The sequence below is a fragment of the Arachis duranensis genome, chromosome 4 (assembly GCF_000817695.3).
Source record: "Arachis duranensis cultivar V14167 chromosome 4, aradu.V14167.gnm2.J7QH, whole genome shotgun sequence".
Classification (NCBI taxonomy): Eukaryota; Viridiplantae; Streptophyta; class Magnoliopsida; order Fabales; family Fabaceae; genus Arachis; species Arachis duranensis.
In genome coordinates, this window is record NC_029775.3 from 8,064,946 (window position 1) to 8,076,516 (window position 11,571).

Here is an 11,571-nt window from a genome sequence, read left to right on the forward strand (position 1 = left end):
TATTTTTTGGACATCCCCTCACAACTAGAAAATGGATTAATACAGACAGATTTACAGACAGATTTAGTCTTTATTACAGACGGATTTTTGGTTACCGACGAAATTACTGACGGATTTTGTCCCTCTGTAAAAGCCCCGTCGAAAATTATTTACGGACGGATTTTTTCGTCGGAAAATTACCGACGGATTTTTTCCCTCTGTAAATTCTCCCTCCATTTCTTGAAGGCGACAAACTTACAGACGGATTTTCCGACAGATTTTCCGTCTGTAATTACAGATGGATTTTTAGACGGATTTTTTGTCTGTAATTACAGACGGATTTTTTGACAAATTTTCTGTCTGTAATTACAGACAGATTTTCTGACAGATTTTTCATCTGTAATTTAAACTTTGAAAAATCATGATTACAGACAAAAATTCTGTCTGTAAATCCGTTTGTAAGGTAAAATAGAATTTTTGTTACTTTTTCTAATTACAAAATAAACTTTTTTTCATACAAAATAAATATAAATTTAATACAAATTTTTATCTAATTTATATTCGAATATTTACAATATTTCAAAAAAAATTCATCTTATTAAAAATAAACAATATTTACAATAAATTATTCAATATGAATTGAAGATACAGCTGAAGTGATTTCATTTGTTCTAGGGTCAGCACTTTTTAAAGAAACGCCACAAGGATCTTCTTTAACCAGAAGGGCAAGAACATTGAGTGAGCTCCATATTTTTGTCACATTGCTGCTTGAATCTCCCAAAGTAACAGCAAAGACAGCATCAAATCCTCCTGTTCTTGGAACTCCAGCCAACAACACTGCTTTAATAACTGCTTCCTTGTTGGGTTCAGAAGCTTGCTCTATCCACTGTGAGAATTGCATTTTCAACATCAACACAAGAAGAAAAGCAAGAACACGAGAGCCTAAAGTGTAGTCTCAAGAACATAATATCACATATGTGCATTAGAAATTCAGCCACACCACTTGAAACTGAAAACCAGGCAAACAGTAAAGTTGGATATATAATCTCTTTCAAACCCATCAAAAGTCAACTTAATTGTATAAGTCTAATAGTAAAGATGCCCTATCTCATTAAAATAACTAATAAACAGGAATGTAGAAATTTAATCTAATGCAAGGCATACCATAAGGCCAAAATGTTCTAGTTATTTAACAGTGAGCATTATCAATCAGTTTACTCTACATCCACAAGAGTAAAAATTCTAATTTTGATGTTACTTCCATTAATTAAAATAGTATAAGTTTGAGATTTCATGACAATACTATTCATCTTGACTTGAATCCACTTTGTTCTTAGTCTTATTGAGTAGCTTTTTATACTTGATTTTTCTTTCATTTATTAACTAAAATTCTTAGTATTGTTTGGATCTATATAATTTCCAGTTTGTAGTGAGAATTACCTGTTTATTTAAAGCATCTAAAGTTTCCTCATTAAGATCATTACTAGCTGTAATACTAGTCTTCCCAAAGCCAGACACCGCGAATTCCTTTTCAATGCAGGAAAATATCTTCCTGGCTTGATAAGACAAATAGGCAAGGTCACCAGAGTCCAGTCTAATGCCAACTGCTTTGTATCTGCACCACAAAGCAACTAATGTTTTATTTTAGGGGGTTGAGGATGCTTAGACACTATTCAAAAGCCAAAACCAATCTGCAATCCTTAAAGTGAAAACAAGGAATGCTTAGAAACTAATCAAAGCCAAAACAAATCTGCAATCCTTAAACCAGAAACAAGGAACACCAAGGCATAATAGAACATATTAGCTAATAATGAAGGAAGTAATTCATGGAAGGAAAATAAGAAACGAATAACAAAATTGTGTGTCTCGATTAATCAAAATCAACAGGAAAAACTAACAAACCACAATATGAAACTTTTAACCAAGTATTGACAATAAAAATGAAGGGGAAGAATAATCAACTTCGGACATACCCTAACTCATTGAGAGCTAATGCAACTGCACAGAAGTTGGGGATTCCACTTCGTATGACCTACCAAGAAATGCAAAGGTGATTATATGGAGAAACAGCTAAGCTAAACTAAACCAGAAGTAATTCAGAACAGCGAGATTTGCACACAAGGATGGAACATTGCTGACAAATATTCTTGATCTCACGACTTTAGAATATAGATTAATCTTCTCATAATAGCTAATCTTTCTTTTGCGACACATTTAACTTGGACAATAAGAGCTATATTTCTCACCGGAAGTGCTAGTTTCCACAACAGGACTTCTGGTTGCCACAAGAGAAGAATTAGGTGATTGTTTCTTCTTCTCAGTAGTAAAAACTTGAGAGAGAGCAGCTACTGCTGCTGCTCTTTGTGATCCTTGACTTCTTCCAGTTGTCTTAGGGCTAGAACTTTTGGTTCCAGATGATGATTTAAATGCAGAGTTTAAAGCAGCCAAAGCTTCTGCTCTTTGTCTTGGTCCTCCTTGATTCAGCCCATTCAATCTATCCTGTGACTGTAGCACAATATTTTTATAATCAACAAAAGAATCATTTTTTGTCTTGAGTTGCTAGCAGAGAAGTAGATCTACTCATTAGGCAAAATGTTTAAAAGGTAGTAGCCAATAAATCTCTTTGTTGTGGATATCTAGATCAGCAATTAATTAAGCATTGTATATCTAGTGATTACATAATTGACCAGTCAATGAGTTAAGTAAATTCTTTGATCAGAAATCTCTTTTCTCAATATTTATTCATGGAAGCTATATCCAACTATAAAGCAGCATCAGGATCCAACCTTCTCTGGATTGCAGCAGCAGCCTATAATGACAAAATTACAAATAAACAAGCAGAACCATTAAAACCAACCAAAGAGCCTCAAATAGTTTAATTTGGGATTCTCACCTCAAAGTTACCAAGCTTGTATTGGTATGCCATTTTCTCCCTCAGTTGAGCTTGCTCTTTCATTGCCTGTGCCTGTAAATGACAACCTAGAAGTGTAAGAAGAAAAGGACCTTGACATCAAGAAAATAATCTAAGAATAGGAGTCACATCAACATAAAAAAGCAATTTGGTAAAAACTAACCATTCCAATTTGCTGAATAAAAAAGTAATCAAAAGCTCAATAAAGCAGCAAGGCAAATCCAAAAGAGCGAAAATAAGTACATTAGAGATTTACTATACAGAGCAGGCATGACTGATGCTAAATCTGTACCAACTCCAATGTTGTCCCTTGAAAAACTATCCAAACATGGCTCTGAGTCCTATCCAGATCCTTCTATTGGTGCCTTGTAATATTGTACCCTAACAAGGCCTGAATTGTCTTTCTCTGTTAACAAAGTTAGTCAATTCATGTAAAATCCATTGATAACTCACTGGAAATCAGTGAAAAGAATATTAAGATATCTGGCCAGTTCAATAGATCATGGTTTATTGTTTCATCCATCAGCTAATTTTCGAATTTTTAGTTTTGCTGATGCAGATTGGGCTTCTGACATTTATAATCGAAGATCTACATCTGGTTATTGTGTCTTTCTTGGGAGAAATCTGTTAGCATGGTCAAGTCGAAAGCAACATATTGTAAGTAGGTCCAGTGTTGAATCAGAGTTTCGAAGTCTGGCAGCAGCAACCACTTATCTTATTTGGTTACAAAATCTTCTTTTTGAACTTGGTTTCAAGCATTCTAGCACACCAACTCTTTATTGTGATAATGCAAGTGCTATGAAAATGTCAGCTAATCTAATTCAGCACTCGAACCGAGCATTTTGAGCTTAATATTCATTTTGTGAAAGGCTTAGTTATTTAACATAAGCTGTATATTATTCACATTCCACACAAAGGCTTGCAAAAAGAGAATTTTTTCATGTAAATCCATATTCCACACAAAGGATTTTTAAAAAGGACTTTCATTTAGTTTCATATGGGAGTCAAGAAAAAACAAGTTACTAGAGCATTTGCTAAAAGAGAAAAATTATTTCTCGAACAAGTGACCTTCCAAGTCATAATTAAGAAAACCTCAGGTCACCAAGTTCAAATAGAACAACAAGGCAACACACAATAAACAAGTTTCAAGAGCACAATGACAAAAAGAAATATTAAATACCCTTGGTGAAGACAGAACACGACCATCCACTTGAGTAAAGTCAGTGCTTATAGAAATTCCACAATTTTGAAGAACAAACCAATCAGCAAGCAAATGCATGGAACAAGTCCTTCAATTTTCAAACCAAACCCTTCAAGTTAGACCCTTTTTCTTCACAATAGTCCTTATGCAGAAAATTAAACTTTAAAGCTAATGATATTAATTATGGTTTACCTGCTAGAGCTAGTTGTCTCCAAGTTATGACAATTCCTATTAAGAATGAGACTGAAGCTCCAATAACAATCATAAGCTGCAATACAATTGCAGTTAAGGCCAAAATTCACTCCAATGGTGTGCTTCAACATTTTAATCATCAAACAAGTAATATGATCATTCTTAATGTTTTCCTACCTGATTTGTTGTTGCAAGTCCACCTCGAAGATTCTTTGGTGCTATTTCAGCTATATATATAGGAACCTGTTCCATTTTGCTAACATAAGATAGCGCTTTCTATCAAAGCTTCTAATTAGGAAAAGAAAAATATTGATAATATTATAATATACTATAGTTAATTACCACATATGAGATAACTCTAATTCCATATCCTGTGAAAAACCTTCCAAAGTCAAGTGAGTAAGGATCTTGAAGCAGACAAAATAACAAATTGAATCTCATTTAAATTTTGATAACCTTTTTTTAGGAGATGAATTTACATATTGCATGAGATTCATACCTTTGAGAAGAAGAGGGCTAACCATCCTGTTATGCAAAATGCTGTTGACATTCTCATTGCCTGTTTCCTATGAGAAGCAAGGATTATTTATCAAAATTTAAAGTCCCTCATAAACTGCATAAACTTATTTGGAATTTAGATTTTACATACCCCTTTTCAGCCAACTCTAACTCTGCCACCACCACCTCTTCTCTTGCCACCGCCACAAAGTGATGGAGTTACAAAGTTACAAGAACTTGCAACCTTGTTAGAAAGCAAGTGCCATGATAAATTGTACAATATCAACTAGCCATCAGCTAGCAAGAGCCTACAACAAATTCAACTATTCAATTCAAATTCATAGAAGAACAAATGCATCATTTGCATCCCTGCTACCAACAGCTTGAATAAATTGAATATAAGACTTTCAAACCCATAGATATCAAGAACTCCAATGACAGATTTAGAATTTGGCTAATGCATCCCTGCTACCAACAGTTGCAATAGGATCAAGGGTTCTTGTAATGACCTCCTCAGGTGTTACCATCACACGCTTGATCAGTGCATCTTCCAAGCTCTTTGCATCACACCTACAATAGAATTACATAAAATAAACTGATCCACTTGGAATTTGAGAAAATGTTTTGCATTTGATAAAGTAGTTAAAATTACCTAACACTTTGAGCTTGGTATATATCCAGCTGATATAATTGTATCCAATCTTCCATAACCTATGCTACCGCCAACACAAATTTTTAATAAATCAATAAGATTGAATGAAAAAGCAAATTAAAATACACATTAATAAGATTGAATGAAACAACAGTAGATCTAAATTAAGGTGGAGTAAAAAACATGCAGGAAGCAATTCCATGGAAAATTGAAGGAGAAAGGGGGAAAATAACGCAGAAAGCACTTACAATTCATGACTATGAATCGGAACGAGCTCAGAAGAGAACAGAGATGCGTTCACCGACAGGAAAATTGTTCAGAAAAATAGATCGTCGCTCGAGGAATTGAACAGTAAGAGAAGTGAGAGAGTGAAGGTGGAAGAAGAAATCGAAGGAGTGGTGGAGGCGAGGCCGCAAACGACGACGACGACGATGGAAGGACGACGAGGAGGCGTTCTTTGTGAGCTATGTATGTGTATGAGAAGGGGAGCTCGAAACCTAATTAACCCTCGATAAAAAGAGAAACATAAGGTTACTAATTCTCTTAATCTTACCGACGGATTTTCTCAATAATTAATTTTCATAAAATAGGCGGCAATATTACAGAGGAAGTTATAGACGGATTTTTATATCTGTCAGTTAAATTTGTGCAAATTCATTCTTTTTGTTACCGACGGAAAATCCATCAGAAAATCCGTCTGTATTTCCGTAGGATAAAATCCGTCGGAAATATCCGTCTGTAATAAATAAATTTCTAGTAGTGCCTTGTTCAAATCCTTGGAGGACTTTGAAGCTAGTTAACGGATTCCAAGTTGGCGTCTTCATGAGATAACAAACATGTCTCCTTCCTTTTGGCTTTCAGTTCTTTCATCTCAACCATGACCTTATCGTACGCACGGTGCAGAATGGCAGTCAATTCCTCCGATTCTGATGCAAATTCGCAAATATTTTGCGAATGAAAAACCAATTCGTCAAACCTCGTGCTTCTTGGCTCCAACAATGGCTCGTCGTGACTGCTCTTGATGTGTGTGTGTCGCCTCTTTACTTTCTTGCTCCATCGTTTCAATATATATCTCGATGACACTTGGCTTACTCGTTCAAAGCTTAACACACTTAGTGCGTAACGGCACAATATCCCTCTTGACTCGAATAATCAGCATTGACATTTTACCTCGGCTGCTACTGAGTCGTAAGTAACCACAAACTTGTTCAATATTGAGTTGGAAACTTGTTTTCCAACTTCGTATACTGAATACACTACAAGAAAAAGGAACATTTGTAACAAAAAATTTGTATCAAATTTAAAATTGTTACAAAAAAATAGTATTTTGTAACAATAATTAGTGATTGTTACAAAAGAATAATGTTTTGTAACAAAGAAAACAAGTTATTACAAAACATGATAATATTTTGTAACAACCTGTTTTATTTTGTTACAAATAATGTTAATTTTTGTAACGAGATGGTGTTTTGTTACAAAATATAGTAATATTTTGTAACAAAAAAAACAAGTTGCAAAAATTCAGAATATTTTGTAACAAAATATTTTTTTGTTTCAAAAACTCTAATTATTTTGTAACAGAACATCTTTCTGTTTCAAAAACTCTAATTGTTTTGTAACAAAAATTTAATTTGTCACAAAATTTAATATTGTTTATAACAAGTTAATTATTTGTCACAAAATATAAGTATATTTTAGAACAATTTTTTTTTCAAAATGTTAAACACTTTAAGAATAAAAAAATTTGTGTATATATTTTTTTCAAAATAATTTCATTTTGTTTCAAAAATTAAATTTTAAAAATTATAAATATTATTTTAGATTCTTCTAAAAAGTTAATATACAATTTTTATTAATAATCAAATTTTAAAATTAATTAAAATTTAATTCATGTAACTTAAAGAAATTTTAAGTTAAATTATAAATATAAACTACATTACTGAAAGCTGAAAGTAAAAAAAAAAAAGCTTAGTAGTGCAGTTCTAAGATCTCATATTTTGAAAAATTAATAATAAATTATTTATGATTTATTTTATTTATTTGAGAACATATTTTTAGAAATTTTTGTATTAATTGAGTACTTTTTTATTATTGATTTAAAGTTTTAGTGATTTAAAAACAATGAGGATTTTATATACGCTAATTTGAATAATTATATTTTAAACATTATTTTATAATTTTAAAAAAAATTAATTTGATTATCTCTAATTATTGAATTAGTGTGTTTATTTAAAAATAAATTAAGTTCATAATTAAATAAATATTTTTATAAATATTAGTATTAGATTAAATTAGTTTTCAATTACTCTATTACCCTAATTTTATGAAAATTATTAAATTATCTAAAATTCTCAATTTCATACACAAAACCCTAATCCCCAAGTTGAAAGCCTAACCCCTTCTATCCAATCCATACACACGTAAACCCCCCTCCACTACTTGTTCAATCTTCAATTAGCCACGTTCAGCCTTCCATCACCGCGACACCGCTTCCCTTTCTTTCAAAATGTTAACACCCAGCAACATAAATCCAAAGAAAGAAAGAAAAGAGAGAGAGAGATACGAGAGTGAGAGAAATAGAGGAAGGAGAAGGCTGCTGCACCGGCATCGCGAGAGAGGGAGGAGTCATCGAGGGAGAAGAGGTAGCGCAGAGGAGGGAAGCGTTGCTGCCTGCGCCGCCGCCTTGCCCCATCGCAGCTGGAGCTTCAATGTTGCCGCTGTGGTTGTCGCAGTGTGCGGGCTTCGCGAAGAGAGAGAGACAAACGCGAAAGACCAGGGTAGGAGCGAGGCCCTGTTCCACGCTGCCATGCCTTCACGCCGTCAAACCGCCACCGCCACTGCTAGGGTTTGACTCCGTCGTGTCCTGTTGCCGCCGGAGTTAGCTGCTATTAGAGCTGTTGTTCTTCCATCGTCAAACTTGAAGGAGGACATCATTGCTGTTGTTGCCGGTAGCACTATTGCTGTTCTAGTTCTGGTTTATTCTTTTATTTAATTCTGTTTCATTTACACACTTCAATATGTCACTGCCATGCTGGTGAACGATTTGATTTAGTATATTCTTTGTCCTAAATTTCCAGAGTTGTGTTTACTCTTGATTTCTATTCAATTTGAATCCTTTGTCCTGGTGCAACCATCGTCGCTGCCTTAGGAAATTGACACTACTGCTGTTCTGGTTATGTTGGAATACCACCGCTGCTGCAAATTTAGAACAAAAGAGAGTTTGTCATGTTTAATTTCTGAGTTCGACTAGTTGAGGTAGGGGATTTGTTTTGAAAAATAAATGTTTTAAGTTATGAATGCCAATAAAAGTAAATGAGTAACTGCAAATAGTTTATGGTTGCTTTGTGTGAATAATTGTTGGAATTGAGTTGAATCATGGCTGTAGTTGGTGATTGGTTTAATTATTTAATGTAGTAATTATTGACGATGTTGTGTATTTTAAAGTTATACTTGCTGCTAGTACTTGTTGATGTTGATTTTGTGTATGGAATGTTGCTATGGCTGCTGGAAATTGATTTGATGAATTAGAACTTGAGATATGTTGTTATAGATGAGATGCTGAAGAATAGATGTTGTGATAATATGGTTACTTTGCACCTATGATATGAAATTGTGATATATTGAATTAAGAGTTCTTGGACAACTTTGGTTAGTCAAAAGAAAGTTAGTAATGTGGTTTTAGATGAATCCTAGGCTTGAATATAGGATTTGGTATGTGAGGTTGTTGGAAATACTTTGTGCAGAATTTCTATAGAAATCTGCATAATTGGCAGCAGAACGAATAACTTTTTGGGAGCAGTCCAGACCTAATTTTTAGATTAAATTATTTTTCTGTAAATCTTTATTGTGTCCTGAAAATTCCATAAAAATTTCAGGGAATTTGGCCAAGTGGTTTGGAAGATATGATTTTTTGAAATTTAGTAGTTGCTGCAGATTTTTTTGGTTTTCTGGTTTTGCAGTACCAACTTTCTGACGCTATAACTTTTAATTTAAACAGAATTTTGAGTTGATTTTAAAAGGCTTTTAAAGATATATCAATATATTTTAAGTGAGTACAAGTTTCATGTTCATATATATATTTTGTAGACTTAGATAAGTCACTTGGAAGGTCGGTTATTTGCTGGAAACTCTGAACTGGTTTATGAAAACAGAGCTCCACTTCCAATTGATAATTAATTAATCAAATGAAGTGATATGAACCTCAAACTTGTGGATTCTGAAACTTAGAGATGTTGACTGTAATCTCACCAAAATTTAGAAGCAACGAATTAGAATTGAAATTATTATGGAATTTATAAAAAATATGGTTACTGTCTGTTTTTCGAATTTTCGTACATGCAACACCAGAATTTTAAAGTTTGTATAAAATTCAATTCTAATCCAAATTCAGTAAAATCTAACTTAAATTAAAGATTAAGATCTCTAGAGTTACCTTACCAATATGGTTTTAGATTAGACAAACTTAGAAAATGAAAAGGAATGTAAGTTGCCTCTAAGAAAGGTTAAAGTTAAAGACAATGATATTGAAAGATATAGTGAAGAAAGTAAAATCCTCTCACTCCAAATGAAGCTTTTTTACTTGTGAGAGGTGAGAAAAGTGGTGCAAGTTATGGCATAAAGGCTTCAAAATCTAAGTTAAGAATTCAAGCACAACTTCAAGAGGCAATGCAAGACCGTGAGGAGTTAACAAAGGAAATAGATGTGCTAAAAAAAACTTGAAGAGCAACGAACACGGAAAGAGGAAGAATTAGCTCAAATGAAAGCTCAATTGGAAGCTCAACAAGCCGTGGTGAACTCTTTCATAGCGCGCTTTGACAATGAAGGAAACTAGGCCCTAAAGGTACTCCTAAAATTACTTATGGTTTTAATACATTTTCCTAGATGAATTCTATTTTATTAGTATAGTTTAATTTGTATATGGATCTATTTATCACATTTTACTTGTGTCATAGTTGAAAAATGACAAATGTCCTATTATTTGGTTTGATAAATTTGGTTGTGTATTGGCTGGACATAAGTTGTGAATTGGTTGTTTTTGTTGGAACCGTAGACGGTGGAAATATTCAAGTTTTAGGGGAGGTTATGTCAAAAATTTTCTAAACATTTTGTATAAAACTTAATGGATAAAATTATAGTTAGTGTTATATCTTGTTTCTAATCTTTTATTTTGGTTTTTCTTATCTACAGGAGTGCTGAAATGGTGACCACATGCTACCTTGAGGGCTCAAGAATATTTTGATTCATAGAGAGACTAATCTATGTTAGAACTTTTAACTTTAGGTTGAACTTATGCAAGACATATAACTTGTAGAACTAATCAATGTACTCACTAATGTTATTTTGTTTTAAAACAACTTTAGCTAAATGAGGCATGTTTGAATTATGTATGTTTTTGCATATTATATAATGTAGACTTGCTTATTAGAATAGTTAATATATTAGTTAATTTAAAAATAATTTAGTAAATTATGCATGCAATTTGTATTAAAAAAATTGTTACAAAATAATTAATTTGCTTTTGTAACTAAAAAAATGTTACAAAATCAAGTAACATTTTGTAACAAAATTTTATGATAGGAAAAAAAGATTGTCACCAAAAATACTTTGAAGATCAAAATTTGTTACTACTTTTGTAACGGCTTCCGATTTTTTGTAACAGAAAAATTTGTTACAAAATACTACTTTGAATTGTAACAGTTTCATTTTTTGTTACAAAAACTTTGTAACGGGACATAATGCAACAGAACCTTTTTTTGTTACAAAAATCTTTTGTTTCAAAATTTCAATTTTTTGTAACAACTTTTTTTGGTTACAAATATTACTTTTTCTTGTAGTGATAGCCTAGAGCAGAATTCGTTAATCTAATGATGCAATTCGCCTTTCCTCTAAATTGTGCTTGGACTTTCCTAAACTTTTGATGAGTGTACACATCTTGAAACTGAGCTTCAATGGAGAATTTGGTTGCACACGGTATGACCGTATGAAAATCTGCAGCATTTGATTCTCTCTCTGCTTGCTCCCTGCTTCCGAGGCAATTATCGTATTGTTTGACAAATTGAATAAGCAAGCTGTTCCGAGTAATAAACTTGTTAAAAAATGAATGCATGCTCTCGCTCCTTTGTGTGCTTCTCATCCCTG

The 11,571-nt window shown here is 32.9% G+C and overlaps 1 protein-coding gene across 16 annotated transcripts; it reads right to left on the bottom strand.

Annotated features, from left to right (window-relative positions):
- Nucleotides 1-485: 485 nt before the first annotated feature.
- LOC107483131 (sugar transporter ERD6-like 16) lies at nucleotides 486-5,929 on the bottom strand. 16 transcript variants are annotated; one of them, XR_008008109.1, is made up of 16 exons: nucleotides 5,682-5,929; nucleotides 5,434-5,497; nucleotides 5,291-5,351; nucleotides 4,933-5,089; nucleotides 4,783-4,849; nucleotides 4,626-4,654; nucleotides 4,461-4,526; nucleotides 4,284-4,359; nucleotides 4,071-4,179; nucleotides 3,134-3,296; nucleotides 2,873-2,944; nucleotides 2,766-2,788; nucleotides 2,226-2,484; nucleotides 1,953-2,011; nucleotides 1,420-1,594; nucleotides 486-865 (listed from the first exon to the last, which is right to left on the bottom strand). XR_008008109.1 is itself a non-coding variant. In XM_052259853.1 (8 exons), exons 4-8 carry the CDS (start codon nucleotides 4,805-4,807, stop codon nucleotides 846-848), a joined length of 252 nt encoding a protein of 83 aa, XP_052115813.1. In that variant the 5' UTR covers nucleotides 4,808-4,849; nucleotides 4,933-5,351; nucleotides 5,434-5,497; nucleotides 5,682-5,929; the 3' UTR covers nucleotides 486-845. The 16 variants fall into 16 exon arrangements, 1 of the variants encoding a protein (XP_052115813.1); XR_008008105.1 differs by having other exon boundaries at nucleotides 5,195-5,351; XR_008008104.1 differs by having other exon boundaries at nucleotides 4,933-5,351; nucleotides 5,434-5,492.
- Between the last annotated feature and the right edge of the window lie 5,642 nt (nucleotides 5,930-11,571).

Coding starts and splice junctions, on each gene's coding strand:
- LOC107483131 (XM_052259853.1), bottom strand. CDS start 4,807: ATGGTTAGCCCTCTTCTTCTCAAAG. Junction 4,691..4,782: donor TAGCCCTCTTCTTCTCAAAG/GTATGAATCTCA, acceptor GTCTGCTTCAAG/ATCCTTACTCACTTGACTTT. Junction 4,527..4,625: donor TTAGAGTTATCTCATATGTG/GTAATTAACTAT, acceptor AAAATGGAACAG/GTTCCTATATATATAGCTGA.